At 40.2% G+C, this 20,749-nt stretch overlaps 1 protein-coding gene across 1 annotated transcript in view; it reads right to left on the reverse strand.

Moving 5' to 3' along the window:
- The window catches only part of LOC122049397 (tRNA uridine 5-carboxymethylaminomethyl modification enzyme MnmG-like), a 36,239-nt gene that overhangs the window by 12,707 nt on the left and 2,783 nt on the right, over window positions 1–20,749 (reverse strand). The window contains exons 2-3 of the mRNA XM_042610786.1: window positions 17,456–17,607; window positions 5,906–5,997 (exon numbers count right to left, since the gene is read on the reverse strand). Coding sequence (XP_042466720.1) covers window positions 5,906–5,997; window positions 17,456–17,607 — 244 coding nt within the window. The remainder of the gene's footprint in view (window positions 1–5,905; window positions 5,998–17,455; window positions 17,608–20,749) is intronic.

Here is a 20,749-nt window from a genome sequence, read left to right on the forward strand (position 1 = left end):
CTTGATGAGTCTTCTGCTATTCCTTAGCCCTTATATGTCATTATATATATGTGAGTCACACCCAGTATCCAATATCCAAATGTATGAGGAAATAGCATAACAATCAATAACGAAAATACATTAAGAGGATGGGACATCTGATGCCTTATTCTTCTTCACGGACTCAAAATAGATCTTGCAGTTTCTTAGCCAGTGTCCCATCTTGCCACAATGATGGTATGGGCCCTTTTGTGCCGGTTCTACTATCTTGGCCTTTTTTCTCTTTCCTTTAACCTGATATTTTGGCTTCCTCTTAGAACTTTTCTTGGAGAAGTACATCACTGTTTTCTGTTCACCCTTAACAGAAATCTTGAGCATATTTATCATCTCGGGAATGGTCGATTCCAAATTGTTTATCCAATAATTCATCACAAATTGTGAATGACTTTTCGGTAAACTATGTAGAATTAAGTCAATACTTAACTCATGATCCATCGTAAAATCGAGTGATGCTAAACGCTCTATGTAGTCGTTCATCTTTAATACATATTGTACTGCGACGAACCCTCCTGCATCTTTGAGCAAAAGAGAAGCTTGGAGACCTCGAACCTTTCGGATCTAGCTTGCTCATTAAATTTCTCACCAAGATAATAGACAATATCATAAGCATCTAAATGCTCATGTTGTTTCTGTAATTCAGGAGTTATAACGGCTAGCATGATGCAACTAGCAAGTACAGAATCATCCTTATGTTTCTGAAGGGCCAACAGTTGGTCCGCAGTTGCATCGGCATCAAGACTGGAGGGAAGAGGCTGATCAAGGCCATAAGCTAGCTTCTCAGCTTTGAGAACAATTCTCAAATTTCGAAACCAGTCCAAGAAGTTCGGCTTAGTCAGTTTGTTCGAGTCCAAAATCGAACGCAGATTAACAGACGTCATAATTAAATGATTAACCTAGAAATACAAAAACGAGAATGTATAAAAGACATGATTTTATTTATGTAAACAATTTTCATAAAAACCCGCTTATTTATCAAATTCAAATACCCTTATTTTGAATTTGAGAGATGGTAGGTTTTCTTCAAATGGGTTGATATCCACCATAGATAAGAATAACCTTGACTTTAGCCAACAAGTCAAAGTATACATCAAATGCACATCACCCAAATTCACCTCCATCTATATTGATCATGACTTTGGCACAACAAATCAACGCTTCAAGTTTAAATCAACCCGTTAATCATGAGATTGCATCTCTATGGTTTGAACATGTTTAATTTCAAGTTAAGCTTGACTTTAGCCAACAATTCAAACAAGAATTTACACTCTGGTTTTTACCATATTAACGGAAGGTGTAGGTTTTAATATTAAGTGAGGAATTTAGGTCTCATCTACATCATGCAAAATTCTCTTTACATGGCACATCGCACGCATGGCATAAATGATGACATGACACATCATACGCATGGCATAGCATGACACATAATACATATGGTAAGATCTAATCACGTCACACACATGGCAAAATCTAATCATGTCATAATTAATGCATCTACATGACATACAATATGGTATGTTCATAGCATAAATTTACATATATTATAATTCTATTTTGGAAATAAAAATATATTATAAATCTGATTTTAATAAATCAAGATTTATCTAATCAAATTAGGAAACCAATTTTAAAATTTAATTAACATATCTCATCTAGAATCTTTCTATCAATCAAGAGTCTTTAATTATTTTGGAAACAAATTTCCAAATTAATTTACTAACCATTTAGGAAATAAATAATTAATATTTCTTAATTTATTATAGAATAATTCAAATATGGATTTATGTGATTTTTCAAATTTTCCAAATTTGATATTTTCTAACAATTTAGGAAATTTTTCAAAAATGAAATATTTTAATAAATTCAAAATTTTCAGAAAATATAAATTCTATAATTTAATTTAGAATATCTCAAATCTGGATTTTTTTATGATTTTTAAAATCTTTCCAAATTTGTATTTCCTAATAATTTAGAAAACTTTTCAAAAATGGAATATTTTAATAAATCCGAAAATTCTAGAAAAGATTAATTTTATAATTTAATTTAGAATATATCAGGTTTGGATTTTTTTAAAAAAAATTCAAAATCTTTCCATATTTGGTATTACCTAACAAATTAGGAAATTTTTCAAAAATAGAATATTTCTTAAAATTTTAGAAATGATTATTTCTAAATTAACAGAATATTTCTAAATTTAATTTTTTGAAATTATATCAGAAACTTTCCAGAAATAGAATTTCCTAACAATTTAGGAAACTTTTTAAAAATAAAAAAATCTTTTAATAATTCCAGAAAAATTTCAAAATTAATTACAACACAAATTACGAACCGTAAAACAATTTTATGATTATGTCGAAGCACGATCAAGCTCTGATACCACTGTTGAGATATGTCCGATGCGGTTCGTGCTAAAACATGTTTCGTAAACATGCGTAGCGGAAAATAAAACAATAATAATTCCTAAATTATTACATCACACACATACATGGATACAACATGCCAAACATGATCGCATAATAAATTTTTTACGGAAAATAAATTTACGCTAGGTGTACCTTACGGATGACCTGTAACGAGAAAGGCATCAACCGTAGCGACGTTGTCGAACCTCGTCTCTATTTGTATCCACACCGAGCTCCTCAAGACAACTCTTTGAGTACAAGCCTCTCCTTCAGAAGTTACTAGCCACGAGCGAAGAAGAGGGATCAAGAGGAAGAGGAAGAGGAAGAGAGAGGAAGAGAAGCACACAAGGGAGAGTTTTCTCCCTTGTGGTGGTCACGGCAACAAGAGGGGTTTCCTCTTGTTGGGTTTCCTCTTGTTGTTGGCGGTGGGAAGAGAGAGGGGAGAGGGAGAAGAGAAGAAAAGAGAAATTGGGTTAAGGTTTTTCAAAAACCTTACAAGCCTATATTTTCTCTCAACCATATCAATATATAGTCCTCATTAATGAGTAGGATTAGAAAGCCCAAATCCAACCCATTATCCCTTAATCAAAAATTAGTCCATTAACCCCTGATCCGGTGGTAAGGACGGGAGACCCTCATGGGCGGAGGGTCAAAGACACGTGGAGGTCAACCCCAAGTTCGCGCCGAACGGAAGCATGCCGGGCCGAACGGAAGCATGCCGGGCCGAACGGAAGCATGCCGTGCCGAACGGAAGCATGCCGGGCCGAACGGAAGGATGCCGGGCCGAACGGCAGGGTGTCAGGCTATAAGAGCCGAGCATGCGACGACTCTGAACCTTCCCGGACGTACGACCACCTACGCCATACCAAAGGCGAATATTCTGACCGAGCGGCTTGATGGTCGATCCGGGAAAAGGAAGACAAAAAGGGGACAGCGGGAACATCATTTCAGTAAGTTGCTGACAACCGGCATGTTCGAAAATCGGACCATACTTAATATCGTACGACAGAAGGACCTGCTATCCCATCAAGGAGATGATCAGATGTAGCAGTATGGCGTCAGACATGCGCCTCTGAGAAGTGTGCACGAGCCTCCCAAGGGTCCTATATAAGAGCTTCACCGGAGGTAGGCGTTCTACAATTTTGAGCCACTTCGTTGTTCGCTTACTTGACTTGAGGGTCGTTGCAGGTTCGCCGGAGCGCCGTCCGACCGGCCGAAGATCTACGTCAGCGACAAGGAGAGCACCACGTGCCCAGCGTCCGTTGATTCAGCGATTCGGACAGGATCAACCCCTTTGTTTGATTCACAACATAACCAAGTTGGTTGATTATTAATTCATGATTAAACCAAATATGGTCCAACTATTCCATAAGAGATGTGGTCCATCCGCGCTTCCATTACGACAAATATTTTCATATTTGTCTTATGTATGGTCGAACCAAACATTTATCTCTTGATCTAAGAATCTTATTCTTTAACTTGTTTTACATCTTTTAGAGACTCGTTAGTGCGTGTAACTCAATAGGTTCCCGATTTATCTTGGTCGTTCATAATTAACTACTTAATTATAAAACGATCATAAGTGGCATCTAGTAGTACATCATGATCCTCAATTAGTCGGAAAATCATAGTTGATCTTAAAATTAATTCTAAACCCTTCAGCAGCTACAGTGAGTCGTATCTCGTTCTTTTCACTCGTCTTATACCCACTTGGTTCAGGACATAGTCTATATGTCTTATCCCCACTAGGCTGACTATTTCACACCTAGTCCAAATAATACTTCCTCGTTCTGCAAATTCAAATTACTCATACATGTGTACAAAAGTCTCGCACTCTTAACATGTGATGCTTTGGCCAAAGACTTTGAGTAATAATCCTAACGAGTGGTCATAGGGTATACGTCTCCTCGCAAGGAACGGTAAATCCTCTGTGGGCTATCCAAACACCTTCGGACACTTCAACTTATACCCAATCATCCCGGGTCCATACTTCAATGAGATGCTTGCTTAAGATGTTAAAGTATAAGTCTCTATGACCAAGATGACTTATATACCTCAAGTCGAAAGAAACTTGCACTAGTGCTGCAGCAAGAACTTAACAGACATATTTATATATATATGTAGAGAACCATATGAAGTCTTACAGCGAGTCACTCCAATGAACTAGTTACCATAACCAGTATCCACGTTTAACTCTCGACATCCCAATGTCTCCAGCTAGTGAGAAAACAGCTGCTTGGCCAAACCAAGGAGTATAACTCGTGCTAGTCTTACAGAATTGATGATATCCGAATGCATCAATTCCACTACTAGGAAAATTTCAATATATTTATAATTGCACATGCAGAGATAATCACTAGTTGCGATCCAATCACAAATTTTCTAATGTTATGAATTATATTACGGATATTCAGTAAATGAGTTTAAGAGAATCAAATATATAATATGCACTAAAATAGTGAATCTATACTATCAAATAAATAGAAAAAAATAACGTAAGGAGATTGCCTTAGGACATCCCTCAAATTCTAATACTAGATAATCAAAACTAGCATTGAAATTTGCAGTGGTTTTATAATCAAAATAACATCCATTTACATAACGGAACTGTGATGATAGACCCAATCTTACAAAGAGGAGAAAATTGAAATACAGTGAGCACCAAAAAGGAGGATCAATACAGATAAAATGGCCTCCATTAAGCTAGAGGATTCTTTTTGTGAGTTTATAAATCTTGATTACTAATATTAAGAATGAAGATGAATCAGATGTCAAATGAAAAAAAAAAAAAAATGTCAACAAAATTCATGTATAATATTCAAGAATTTCTAGAAGTTTTATATACTATGACAAAAACTAACCTGTGTGCTTAACCTTGCAAAAAGACTTCATGCACTTGAGAGACGATAATCAAAAAACTATGTTCTTCTAACGCCAACTGAAGTGTCTAGTGCCCATATTTGTACCAAGTTTAGTTGTGTTGGAAGATTGTTTACTGTGGCTCTGTATGCAAATATTGCAGCTAAATTCATGAAGCATATGATCGATTTTCATAAACAACCAACTAGGCTTATAGATAACGGCAATAGAATGTAGGCACATTTCAGATCTAGGTTAGACTGTGGGAAACTATTAACAATATGGCTACACAAAAATTACAACTTGGGGATATTTTTACCGTAAGACATCCAATATTATTTCAGTAACATTATCCTTTAGTTCTGTTTGTGAAATCCCATGTAAAATTAGGATTTAAGTAAATTATGCAGCAAGAAAAAAAAATTCTTCCAAAAATATTTTCTTAAGTAGTTCTGTAAATATTTTCAAGCATTCTTCTCTAAGGATTAAAGAAAAAAGAAGAAGAACGAGCATTTAACAATATGCTTCAGCAATATACAAGTGAAACAAATATGTAGTCTAAAAGAACACTAGAAACATGTTAAAGTCAATTGTGGTGAGTACTCTACCTATCAGCAATTTTCCCTATTTCACCACCGAGAGCATCCACTTCATGTACCAACTGAGATTTTGCAGGACCACCAACTGCTGGATTGCATGGCTGTCTCAAGAAATGATAATTAAAAAAGTATGAGAACATGTTTTAAGCCCAATTACATAATTTGACCCCAAAAAATAAAAAAGGTATCCATCAAATGTTGCTTATCTAGTTAAATGATATTCAACCTAAAGAGGAACAATCAGGACACAGCTACCTAAAAGCATAGCTTTTAGGCTAAGGAAATTCAATGAAATTATCATATGCCAGAAAATGTGTTTTCACATGAAAAAGCAATAAATAAACCACATAACCACTCATATGCTAAAATCCTTATAATATATATAGCAAATCCAAGGAAAAAGAATATTAGTGTACAACATAGCAGAAAACAAATCCTCATCTCAGAAACAGATTCTACAAGATATCTAGGTAATTATGCACTATAGAACAATTAGTACTACCTGAATTATAAAATGTACCATAAAAATATGGCATAAACTTGCACTTAGCCTTTCTCTAGTGCTTTTCTATCACAGATGATTTGATATTTAGTGAACTAGACACGTAGCAGAGAAAGGGAAAATCTGAAAGTCTGAAAACATTCTCCAGGATAAAGTACATCAGATTATTCAATTTACCGGCAGTATTGAATATGGAAACTACAGGCATACAAAATTGTCTATAGTAGGGATTAAATATTGTCTTGCGGTATTTAAGAAAGAATTATTATGAATTCAAACTTATATCAACATGCAATTATGACTTTAATCATTCTCAAAATTAATTCTAAATTTCTAATATTGTGACGCTCATCCTCATGTTGACACCAGTTATTATTCATGCCCTTCCTATTCCATGAAGTAGAAGTGATCTCACAAAAAGAGAGGGAAAATAAGACATTCAACTGTGATAAAGACGTCAACACGACAATAGTATAGTGGTTGAGAAGCTTGACAATCAATGCTATGAAATAAAGTCTGAATTGTAGTTCACAACAATCTTCTAGAGAGAGATGTTCAAAAGATGAAGTTAGTGAACAATCTTCAAACGACTTGATATAATCTTTATCCTTAAATTCCCCTCAAACTGAAGATACCACAAGATTTTGAAGCTTGACAACCAATGCTATGAAATGAAGGCTGAACTGTAGTTCACAACATAAGGAGAGTCTTGGCACAACGGTAAATTGATGTCATATGGCATTGAGGTTATGGGTTCAAGTCGCGGAAACAGCCTCTTGCAGAATGTAAGGTAAAGCTGCATACAATAGATTCAATGTGGTCTGACCCTTCCTCGGGACCCTACATTAACGGGAACTTCGTGCACCGGATTGATAAATCTTAATGGCTAGAATCTGGCCGGCTACAAAATCAATTAGACATTATTAAATGTGTGTGGCTCCCATTAACGAGGGGGATTAATAGGAGACACGGCGGCAAGGACAATTTGGCTAGACCCAAGAACTGGAGTAGAATTTTCCAACTCCTCCGATAGAACGTAAAGGTAGATTTCTTAATTAATGAATGCTTTTATTAATTAACAACGCAATTGTCAAAGTCATTTTGAAAAGACAAATCGATTGTGCATGAATGATGCCCTTTACTAATTGATTGACTAATGAATATTGATAGCGATTGATGAAGCGGTGATGGGTGACAGGATGCGCAATCTGACGGTGGAGAATTTGGCAGGGCTGAGCAAGCACCAGGTCGTGGCCCTCCGTGTCAGCGCCGACCTCTCCGCCTTCTACCGCTGCAACTTCGTGGGTTACCAGGGCACCCTCTACGCCCACTTGCTGCACCAGTTCTTTGGCAACTGCGATGTCTACGACATTGTCGACTTCATCTTCGGCAACACTGCTGTGGTGCTCCAGAACTGCAACCTCTACGCCCCACCGGCCCCTCGACATAACAAATTACTAATTAGCCCTTAATTAAACTTGAAACCAGTTATATGACAAATATTAATCTGACTAAAAATGCACAGCTAATATTCGGCTCAAAGTGAACAATCAGATCGATCTGATTGTTCACTCTGAGGAGCGAGGCGCACCGGTAACGGAGTCCTTGAAACGTTGAGGAAGCGGGTGGAAAGCATGCCCTTGGGTTTGTTCTGTGTCGTTGGTGAGCTTGATGAGTCCGTCGCAGGTGATCTCCGCAGAACCGTTGAGGCTCAGGTTTGCCCCTACGAATCCATTGTAGACGAAGGCCTCATCGGCGGAAGTCGCCGTGGTTGTTCTGCGACGAGGATGAAGGGGAGGATGGAGGAAAGCATGGGCAGTTGACTCATCATTGGCAGAAGAACTATCTAACCCCAATTTTCTTATGCTCATCCTGCATAATTAAGGACTTAATTCTATGGGATCAATCTCACTAAATAGAATTTGATTTATTTGTTCTCCCTTTATTGAGTGGTTCAAGATGAATAGAATTCAGGTGATCTTAATTTAAAGAGGATAGAACTCCCTTGGTTGGTTTATGTGGTCTAAACTCTAAACTGTTCATCCTTTCATTGTATAATGCTATCACTTTTATTGAATTTTTTCTGCATAATAAATACAAAATCAACGACTGAGGAGATACTATACGCACTGAATGCTTAATTCATGAAATGACCGACAGCCACTTCTTCAAGAAGGAAGAGTAAATCTAAATGGCATGCCAGCTAGAATGACATTCTAGCTGGCCCAATTCTAGCCATTCAGCACTGAAATCTTAATAGCCAAAATCTGGCTAGCTAGAATGGCATTCTAACAGTTAGATTCTAGCCATTTAAAACTGTCCTTTTTTTTATTATAGTTCACAACTATGTTGTGAAAAGTGTGCGCTTGGTTGCACTTAAGTGCAAGGTGCAGCTAAGCGTGCCATTTGCGCTTGGGCAACGACCCAAACGTAGTACTTGAATGAAGCATGCTTAAGTGCGTGCCTTTTGAGAGGTTAAGGCATGCTTAAGGTGCAATTTTCCACGCCTTATTGAAGTTTAAAAAAAATTAAAGTCCAACCCATAACTTTAATTACCCTTTAAATTAATTATGTTGCATTAACTTGCATGCATGCGGCATATTTTTCTTACGTGACTCTTCCTCTCCCCTAGAAAATGAACATCCTCCTCCTTTAGTCCCTTGCAAACTTATTTTATTGATTTTCTCTCTACTTGATTCTTCCTCTCTCCTAAAAAATCAACATCAACACCCCCCCCCTCCCACTTATTTCACTGATTTCTGTTGGTGCAACCTTAGGTCAAGGTTGACTTGGTTGACCTGACTCGAGTTGACCTGACTCGAGTTGTGTTTTGATGTTTGACGATGTTTGACGAGAAGAGAGTTGTATTCTTGATGTTTGACAAGAATAGGTGTTCGGGAGATTGTAGGTGCAACCTTAGGTCAAGGTTGACTGGTTGACTGATTCGGGAAAAGTCCAAGCGGGGAGCTTGGCGCGCGAAAAGTCCAAGTATGGAGACTTGGAGTGGGAGCTTGGTTGACCTGGTTGAGCTGATTGGCGAAAAGTCCAAGTATGGAGACTTGGCATGGAAAAGTCCAAAAGGAGTTGGCACAAAAAAGTCCAAGTATGGAGACTTGTCCAAGCAGGAGGGAATCAGAAAGTCCCGTGAGTGAAACCAGTAAAAAGTCCTAATCGACTGGGAAAGTCCTAATGGATGTTAATGGAAAGTCCTAACTGGATGTTAGGGAAAGTCCCGGTGAGTGAAACCAAAATCTGGCAGGATGTTAGTCCTGATGTTAGGGAAAAGTCCTAACTAGGATGTTGGTTGAAAGTCCCGTGAGTGAAGAAAATCCGGATGGATCGGGGATGATCGGACACCGGGTGTTGGAAAGTCCAAGTAGGTCGAGAGTGATCGGACACTTGGCACGAAGAGGAAAATCCAGATGGATGAGGGACTTGGCACGTGTGGAAAAGTCCAAGTAGGTCGAGGGGACCTGAACAGAGTATGTCAAGAGTGACCGGATGCTATACGATATACCAACAGTTGGGATGTTGGCTTCGGGAGACTTGGGACTTGAAAACCGCTCGATCAGATCTGTTGGTATCCGACGGCCGTGACCGATCGATAACCAAGGCGATGGTTCCGATCGGTTCGGGACCGATCGATGGCTTGATCGGTCCCCGATCGGGGACGCCGAGGTGGGATCGGTCCAGGACCGATCGATTCTGGAGAGTCGGGCAACTCAAGCCTCGTGGGACCGGTCGGCCCGTCCCCCACGTCGTGAGCACGATAGCGGAGTTCGGGAAAGCCCGATCGGGGACCGATCAGCACCTCGATCGGTCCACGCACCGATCGATGACGATTCCCCCGGAGAGTCTAACGCAACTGTTTTCTCGCCGCCTTCTTCGCAGTATAAAAGGATCGAGGCATCCTCGACAACTCTTCTTCCTCCTTCCTGTTGCTTGAGTTTTGTTGAGCTCGTCCAAAGCTTCGCGTGAGCTTCCCGACCGGAACACTGCTGCTGTTAGAGTTTCCGGACTCCAGTCAACGAGAAAGCAAGATTGGTAGAGTGCTTGTGTATTCTTATTGTATTTCTTGCTTACTCTTTGTTTTTGTACTCGAAGGTTCTCCACCCACAAGGAGTATAGTGTATTAGCTCCTGGGACTCATCCACCGACGGATCGGACTCGTCACCTTATGGACACGCCGAGGAGTAGGAGCCCTAATCTCCGAACCTCGTTACATCCTCGTGTTTGAGGTTTGTTTTTCCTTTCTATTTCCACGCGCTAACCTAATCGTAGGAAGAAACGAGAAAGATCGGCTATTCACACCCCTCCTCCCAAGGATCCCAACAAGTGGTATCAAAGCGAGGCCGCTCTTTATCGGATCAACACCCGTGGGAGCAAAGCTAGAGATGGATCAATTCGGAGAAGACATCACGATTCCACCCTTCTACAACGACAACTTCACATATTGGAAGGTAAGGATGATGTATTTTCTTAGACTAATATGTTTTGTGTACAAGAAGGGTTTTCTCCTCCAATGGATAAAGAAGGAGAGCCTCTAGAGAAGAACAAGTGGACGAAGGAACAAGTCCACCAATCCACGATCAACAATGAGGTAACTAAAACAATTGAATTTTCATTACCTACTAATATTTTGTGTAAGATAGGTAAATACAACAATGCCAAGGAATTGTGGGATAACTTGGCCAAGTACCATGAGGAGAGCTTCACTTCAAGCCATGAAGAGGAGCCTAGTGAGCCAAGTAGCTCACATCATGGAGGGAGCAAATTGGGAGTTGAGGGCTACTCAACATCCAAGGAAGAAGAGGAGGAGAGTTCCTCTTGCTCAAGTTCGGAGCAAGAAGAAGAAGTTTCCACCTCCGGAAGGGTTGAAGAAGAAAGCTCATCTCCATCCACAACCCTAGGTAACTCAAACACTGTGATTTCAAGCAAATTACACATAATGTGTTTTGAGTGTAGGAAACATGGGCACTACAAGAGTAAGTGTCCAAGGAGGGTTAGGAAGACTCCACCGGCACCAAAAGTCAAGGGAGCCGGAGTCCCGACACGCAAGCAAAGGGGACATTATCTGAGTCATTGTCCGAGGGGAGGCAACCTCACAAGGGCAAGAGACCGAGCACTTCTATAGGGGGAGCTAAGGCAAACCCTAAGGTATCATTTAAGTCTCATTCGTGCAATACTAGTAAGATGCATGCTAGAAATTTTATTGCACTAGTCAATAATGATAAGCATGATAACATTAGAAATCGATACACATGCTTAGGTGCCAACATGAGCCTAGATAAGGATAACACTAGAAAGCCAACCCTAGAATTACCTCATCTAAGGCTAAGAAGAACCTAGGTAGGAATCCTAAATCAACTAGCCACATACCTAGGACTGCCTCAAAGAAAAATGACAAATCAAAAATCGAGGTACTAGAGAAGGAGAATCAAGTCTTGAGGTCAAGACTTGATAATTTAGAAAAGGCTCTTAAAAACATGGAGAAGTCATCTCTAGGGTTTAAGGGTCAAAACCAATGTCCAAGGACAAAAAGGGTTTGGGTCACAAACCTAAGTCCCAAATGGTCAAGCCCACTTATCACAATGTTCCATTCGACATGGAACAAAACCTAGGGCTAGGAAGACCATTACCAAGGTTACAAGGGAGTCACCCTTTGATGAGACCCAAACGACCAAGGTTTCAAAGCCTAAGAGGGTCATTAGGAGGGTGCTAGGAAGTTATCCTAGTGAATATTTAGTGAACCCAATGAGCTCTAATAGGTATTGGGTTCCTAGAGCATCTTCTCTACCCCATAGATGGGTCAACTCCAAAGAAGGGTAGTTAACCCAACTTTGAGGAAATCGAGGAGCATTTTCAAGGTTTTGTTAACCTTTGAAAATGAAATAGAATTACTAGTTACTCCTTAAAGAGTAAATTGTGCCATATTTGAAAAATATCGATTTCAATCTTATTTGGCACAATTTAAGAAAACCTAGAGAAATACCATAATTGGGATTTTGGTTTTCTCTAAGGGATATATGGGCAATCTAGGGTTAGATTCTAAGTTAGCTAAGGCTAAGGATACTTAGATAGGGAATTTAGGTATTTTATTTGTGCTAACTTCCCATGATTGGTTGCCATATGCCATGCCATGACATCATACTTATTTTATTATCATTTGAAATGTCATGATAATGCTTAGGTTATCTATATGTCATGTTTTATGCCATGACATCATGACATTGGCACATGCTTTCACTTATGTTATTAATTTATGCCATGTCATCATCTCTTGCATTAAGAATCAATGAAATTGATTTAAGGATAAAAACACATTTTGGTATTGAGATCAAAGTGTAGTTTAGAAAATGCATGAGAACTTAGCCTAAGTTGACCTTAACCCATATCTCACATCAAATTGACTTGAATGTGGTTTGATACACCTTAGATGTGTGTGAGATATTAGGATCATGAGTTAGGATCAAGGTGCATAGTTTTTGTACCTAGATGAGCCTAATTCAAGAAAAGGAGGATCATAGGGAAAGCTTGTGTACAAGTCATGTACATTTAGCCCTAAGATTATGGTCCTAAATTCAAATGGTTTTAAAATCATTTTAAAATTGATTTGGAAAACCTTGATGAAGCCATCTTAGTGATTGCATTCATCATTGAACATTGTGATACAAAGTTGACTTAACTTTGAACTATTTCAAAGTTTTTGAATTTTGTATCAAGATTGAAAAATGGAAACTATTCTCATAGAAAACTATTTTTCCATGATAGTATATGTTATGAGGAATGTATCCTCAAAATTTCACATTTTTTTCGAATTTTCTGGAATTTTTAGGAGTTTCTGAATTTCCGGAAGGGAAATCAATCTCGATTTCAGAGTGTGGATCGGTCACCGGACCGATCCAGGAAGTTCTGATCGGTCCGGTGACCGATCCGAAGGCGATCGGTGAAGCGTGGATCGGTCCGGGACCGATCCGGGGGATCTGATCGGTCTGCGGACCAATCCAGAGTATTGTGGATTGGTCTGCAGACCGATCCAGTTGGGTTTCAGTTGCACGAGTTCGATCTGGTGAAGAGATGATCGGTCTGGGGAGTTGACTTAGGGAGTAGTTTGAGGATTAGTGATATGGGATTATCACTAAGTTGATTGTTGGGTTTAGTATCAGGAAATTAAGAGTTTCAATGAAAGGTATGAGACTTTCATTAGGAAGAAACTCTTGACCTTGATACCTCCTTGTTCTTTTGATGTGTGTCAAAAAGGGGAGAGAATTATTGGAGAACCCAAGTTAGGTTATCGGGTTAACCTAAGCTAGGAAAGAATGTCAAGGAATGTTCAAGGAAGAACATTGGAATTCTTTTGATGTATGTCGAAAGGGGAGAATTATCGAGAACCCAAGTTAGGTTACTCGGGTTAACCTAAGGGAGAATGTCCGAATGTTCGAAAAGAACATTGGACATTGGAAAGAGCATTGGACATCGGACATTGGAAGATAGACGGTTGGAAAACAAGTTAAGGTTATGTTCGGGTAACCCAACTGATTTTGGTTGGATATTGTCAAACTAAATCATTGTAAAGATGCACTGTCTTATTGTCCGGTGAGCCACCACCCGGAGTCGGTTGAGCGAGCTCCGAGTTGTTGTGACATGGACACTGCCTGACGATGATGCTTCGTCGGCAAGAAGTTGTATTCCTGGCTCACCCAGAGGGAATAGTGCAACAGGTCAAGATTAGGGTTGGGGTCAAGAAACGGTCATTCGTCGAGGTTGGAGTGATAAGGAGTCGGGGGAGAGCAGCTCATTAAAGATTGTAGCTTGGCACTTGCGCTGGACGACGAATCAGCGATGATACTGGAGCCAAGCACGAGCTCGGAGAAAGGTTGGAGCGAGGACGTGCAGGGGAGATTGGCCATCAGCTGTCGGAAAAGTCCAAAAAAATCGAGGGCTTGCTCAGTCAGGAAGCGTACGCAGAGACCTCGAGAAGTCGGGGAAATGAAAGTCGCGCGAGTCGAGGAGGAGGCGAGGTGGAAAAGCTTGCGTAAAAATGAAACAGCGATCAGTCTTGGCGAAAGCGCTCCAAGTTGCTTGCGCGCGAGGAGAATGGGAGTTACATGACTCAGGTTCAGTGAGTGGGATGTTAGTCGACCAAGAGGAGTTGACGGATTGACGATCAGGAGTACGGCATGTAGACAGTGTGGAGAAGTCCCAGTGTACAGGCGCGCCTAACTGGATTGTTAGTCCTACGCATGAATCTGATGTTGCGGGATGTCTAAATCAGTGTACGGATGTTGGGCAAGTTATGTTAAGAATGCGGTCAGACATGGGAGTGTTAGGCGGTGGGAGTGATCTGAATCTAGAAACTGAAAAGTGTGGAGAATAGGCTATGTTAGAGTCTGAAAGTGAGTGATCTACGCGTGAGCCTTAGTACGTTAACTCCCGGTTGGAAAAGGCAGATCGAAGCAGGGCATGTGGCGTTGGGAGTCTATCGAACGGGAATTGAGTAGCAATGTGGATGAGTCAGTGCAGCAGGCGATGAGTAAGTCCAGTTACGACTGAAAGGGAGGAAACGGAAGCAAGGGATGCCGAGCACGACGGAATCCAGGAGATCCCACGACGACTGCGGAAGAGCGGGTCGAGGTCACTGATTGGATAGCGGTCGAAGCGAAATCCATGGAATCGTCACAGTCGTAATTCGCAGTCAAAATCAAGTCCCGTTAGAGTAGTAGGTAGCGGTTGAGGGTTAGACACCAACAGGTCAAGCATGGTGAGTGTTGCGTGTGGAGTAGGGATACGATGCGGTGCAGCCGAGTCGAAGAATTCGGGATTGCTTTGATTCGGGACTCGCTTCGATGGGAATCGCGGTAGAGTTGCCGGTCAGGTAGGTCGATCTTTGCCAAATAACGATTGACGTACAGTGATGCAGCCACTGTCGTATAGACCCGTACTTCGGAGTTGACTGACTGTCTGATCCGCGTGGAACCGTCCGGTCAGTTCGAGTTCCAGTGGGAAGTTTCTTAAAGTCGATCGTCTGCCTGATCCTTGATGGTCGGTGCCGCTCTCCGTCGACACGGCCGTCGATCATTAGCATCGGCGTTCGCGAACGATCACCGATCGAGAGTGCATCAGATTCAGTTCTGCCGAATGACGACATATCACGATTAGATTGGCATCGTGTTGCGGCCGGCTATAAAAGGATTGCGAGGCATGTCCTCTTTGTTACAACTCTATCGGTGACGGGAATTATGGTGCCTTCGCAGCTTTATTGAGCATCCTCGCTTTCTATTCAACTCGTGGCGTCTTCGCGCGAGTGTTTGTGAGTATGGCGTAGGCAAGAGCCAGTCGTATTCGAGTGGACGGCAAAGAACAACACACTCTTCAGCCTCAAGTCTTCCAACGAGTACTGTCTTCGTCACGTATGCCAATTTCCATTGTAAAAGCAGCCTACCGGTTATATTTCCACGTTTGTATGTCCAAATTTGAACATTTGCCAGAGAGAACATCTCAGGGTCGTCAATGGGCCTGGTGTGTTGATGGAATCTCTCCGCGGACCCTAATCTTAATTTTCTTGCATCATCCACCGGTAAAAATCCAATCGCAAGAAAGGATGGACATATTTGTTTCGCACATCATCATGTCTCAGTGTTTTTTCTTTTCTTTATTCACTCCAATCTAATCGTCATCGAGAGGAAAGCGAAAGATCTATAGCGTCTTACCCCCTGGCCGGTGAGCTCTCCATAACCAACCCAACAATTTCCACAGAGAGTAGGAAAGGTTTTCATTTATAACACTAGTAAGTGGTGTTGTTCCCTCTGTGAAATGAGTGAATTGGGGAGGGTAAGGTGATGGGACGTACACTTTGGGACAAACAAAGATAAATAACGCGATACAAGACAGTTACATTATTATTTAATAGTTTATGAAATATTTAAATTTTATTAGTGAAATATTTTGGCAAAAATTTCCTATATATGTTTGAATTGTAAAAATTTATACCCAAGTTCCTTACTTTGGTAAGGCGTGCTACTCACCTTATGCCTAGCGTCTTAGGCCCCAAAGCACCTATGCGCTTTTGGGCACTTCACGCCTTAAATAACTATGGTTCACAACAATCTTCAAGAGAGATATCTTAAAAAGATGAAGTTAGTGACAATCATCAAACAATTTGATATAATCTTCTTCCTTAAATTCCCCTAAAACCGAAGATCCTGCAAGATTTTGAAGTTTGTAAGGAAAAAATGGCAACTTGTGTGAGATTACCAATTTAATAAATAGATTAAGGTTCAAGCATTTACTCTTGAGACAAGGGACTGACGTTGAACTTTACTCATTCTCTCTCCCAATATTAGTCTTTATTTGATCTAACGGCCTCCTTTTCAAACTTGCTACCCTGTTTTATCTATTTCTTTACACACATCAATGTCCAAGGAGAGAAAAAGTGTGTAATAGAGAAGCAATATGGTTTTTTAATAGTCACAGAGGAATGGAAAGCCACACCATCATATGAAGCTCACAACCTCTCCATACTGAGATTAAGGAAGAAAAAAACAAAAATCCTACAAGAAGATCCCAGTCTGATGTGAAGTGAAAAGGGATAAAAATCATAAAATATTGTGCTAAACAAAACTATCACACTATACAAATGTAGGACTCAAACACAATACCCTATAATTGAATACCTAATGTGAGAATAACCAATTGAAAGCATGATGATGACTCTAAACATGATTAACAGTAATTACAATAGATAAAAGTTCAAAACAGCTAGAAAATGGTATTTATAAAAGATGTGACCCATTATCAATCTATCAAAAGTATGAAAAAAAAGAATAAAGTTAATTATTAAAGATAAAAACTGAAGAAATTGTAGAAAATTTATGTTTTCTCTCATGTTAAGTCAATGTGCCCAGAAAATCTATGAACTTGGCAATATTACATGTTTTGAAGCAATGGAGAAAATAACATGTTAACAAGTAACAATAATACCACAATTTGGCAGTTGACTATTGAATGTAAACACGATTAAAGCAACAATGAGAAGTTAAGAGTACAACAAAACAGACCTGCCATGCGATACGATCAATGTTGAGAGTAAGAAGTAGAGTCCGTGCACCAAGTCTAGCAGATGCAAGTGCAGCTTCACAGCCTGCATGCCCTCCCCCTACTACAATGACGTCATATTGTTCCTCAATTGCTTCAGAATAGTCAGTCTGCCCTGTACATTAAGCAAAGGAGCCTCTTGTTAATGATTCGAGATCACGTACTTTTACAGGACAAATATGTTATTAGATAAACAACTAGTTAGCTGTAAAGATTCTTAAAAAAAGTTGAATGCTCATCCTGAAAGTATTGCTGAATGAGTAATCGAGCCAAAAAGAATGATAGAGAATTACAAGAAAGAAGAGATTCAATTATGGGTGTTCAGGGTTGACTCAGAATAAAAAAACTTGCATAAATTGGTGATTAAACATGATGATCATTCTTCAACCATAGGAAAGATACTAGATAGAAATTCATTCTCAAAGGTCACAAATAATCCCAAGCTAAATAAATAGAATACAGCAGTCTATGTAGCATGGACACCCCTCAAAAAAAATTTCTGGGTGTGTCGGACACGGACACGACACACAAATACGCGTGTCGGACACGGCAAAAACCGTGTCGTTGACTTTTTCCAAGTTTGACCAGCCAGACACGGCTAGGACACGGATGAGACACGTTTCCGGACACGTTTGGGCACAATTGTAACAAAATTAAAAATTTCGAGGGTAAAAATGAAAAATAATAAAATTATGAGGACCACTTATTAAAATGGCAAAAAAACCCTAAATTACTCTCCCCACTCCCGATTCCTTTTCTCCATCGCGACAAATTGTTTCACGCCGCGAGACGCGACCATCTCCCCTGCGCTTTCGCCGCGTCGCCTGTTGCTGCTCGAAGAAGTCCGCCACAGCTCCACTTCTCGCAGAACCCAACAGTAGTTCGCCGCTGCTCGCAGAAGCCCGCCAGCGTCGCCTCTCTGCTCAACAGAAGCCAACGTCGCCGCTGCTGCTTGCAAAAGCCAGGCGTCGCGCCGTCGCCTGCTCAACAGCAGCCCTCGCAGAAGCCAGCAGGAGCCCGGCGCTGCTCACCGTCTCCCGCCACTGCTCACAACAGCCCACTGTCTCCCGTCGCTGCCCTCTTTCTGCCCAGTGCCCTCTTTCTGGTAAAGTGGTAAGTTTAGTTTTTTGTTTTTTCTTTTGAGATCACGAATTTGTTTTTGCTTTTGGTACGATTTCTGGTAAGTTTAACTTGTTTATTTAAGATGTATTTGGTGTGTTGCATTTTGTTATGTTTACTTTTTGTTTGTAATGGATATTATGGTTGATCTAATATGAACATGGTTTTCTATTATAGGATTTTTAATTTTTAATACGATATATATATATATATAATATTTTTTATTTTTTAATAATCGTCGTATCCTAGCCGTATCATGTCCTATATTTTTAAAATTTTTCGTATCCCCGTATCCGTGTCGTATCCAATACGATACCCGTATCCGTATCCGTGCAACACTGACATCAGTTAAGAGAAAGAAAGGGGTAGGAACTAGCTTAGGTTTACTGCTTGAGACTAAATACATAGAATATCCTCTCTAAAAGGTTCATTTGTCCCTTCATTCCTTAGACTACCCTAGTATTTTCTTGGTCAAACTTCCATATAAGTCAGTCTAAAAAAATTCATAAATTGGCAAAATACCATATATATATATAATATTCCTAGTGCATATGGGTGTCACGTCAGGAGCTGATGCGTTTCTTGGATTTACTTGATGGGGAAATGTGGGATCGGACCATTTATCCCCGAACCAGTAGGGTTATAAGACCCAAGATACCTGGTGTATATGTAATGTAGGATCGAACTAGAAGCTAGAAGGGGTGAATAGCATTAAGAATTGTAGAAGCAGATGGTAACAGAAATAATTGAATAATCAAAGTAGCACAACGAAAATATAAATTACTTAAACAGATTCAAATGCAAAGCAATGTAAGCATGCAAATGACTTAACTACAAATTAAGCATGTAAGTAATTGATCAACCAAACTAGAAGTATAGACACACGCAACAGTTATAAAATCTTATTCTTATTTCTAATTTACCCTTTCAGAATAACAAATATGAGGCAACACAAAATCAAATGAAATGCTACTCTAGTAGTTGCCGATAAGAAATGAAGTGCAAGTAGCAATGTGTCGCAGCACAAAAGACGAGAGGGCACAAGAGCATGAGCACAAGAGAATGCGAGAATAGTGATTTTCAAGCTTCGCCTCGAAACTCTTTTTATAGCACTTTTGGTTGCCTAGAGCCATCCCGGTAGGGGGTGTCAATTGGGGTGGATCGGGTTGAAAAATAATAATAAAAAATCCAAACCTGAACCCGACCCAAATCCAAATACAACCCAAAACCCCTAAACCCAAACCTAACCAACCCGACCTGCCCGAATAACCCGATTAAAAATGACTTCCCCTTTTTTTTAGTTATTTTCCCTATAATTCTTCACTTTTATCTCAATATTTCATCATTATCATACTAATATTGATATTGATATACATAAAAGCATCTTAATTTTCAAAATAAAATTTGATTTAACCCAAAAAAATCCACTAAACATTAAATTTGGGTTCACGACCTGAAAATCTCCAACCCGAAAACCCTCCAACCCAAACCCGGCCCAAACCAGAAAACCCCCAAACCGAACTCGATATTTTTCGGGTCGGCTCGGGTCGAGTTGATGGGTCAAGTTCATTTTTGACACCCCTACTTCCTGGTAACCTGTATTGATGCTGACGTAGCTACAACGTTTATCCATTAGATAACGTTAACAAAACTCTCCGATCGATTGGAAGCCCTCTGATCGCCTAGACAGGGGTCAAATCTGATCTTGACCCCACTCCCTCAGATTGCTGATAATGTCATCTCCCGGTCACCTGGAAGACCTTCAAAATCCCTTCGTAGAGAATTATCACCCGCTAGTTGCCCCAGACCCCCTCCAGTAGCATGTAACCGTCGAACATGCTTCCCTATAGTAGTTGCATGCACTTACGTTGGGTCTAGGCGCTCAGCACCTCAGCCTCCAGCTGACTCATCTAGAGTTGCCAAGCCACAGTTCTCAACTGCTTCTACTTGGACTTGTTTACCAAAACTTCAATCCCCCACCTGATTCTACTTGGACTTGATTCACCTAGCTGCTAGCTAGGACTTTTGTCAGTCAAGCCTTCATCTCCCAGCTAACTCCACTTGGACCTGTTTCATCTAGCACCTTGCTAAGACTTTTGTTTGCCAATCTATCACCACTTGGACTTGATTCACCTAGC

Source organism: Zingiber officinale, chromosome 1B, assembly GCF_018446385.1.
Source record: "Zingiber officinale cultivar Zhangliang chromosome 1B, Zo_v1.1, whole genome shotgun sequence".
Lineage (NCBI taxonomy): Eukaryota > Viridiplantae > Streptophyta > Magnoliopsida > Zingiberales > Zingiberaceae > Zingiber > Zingiber officinale.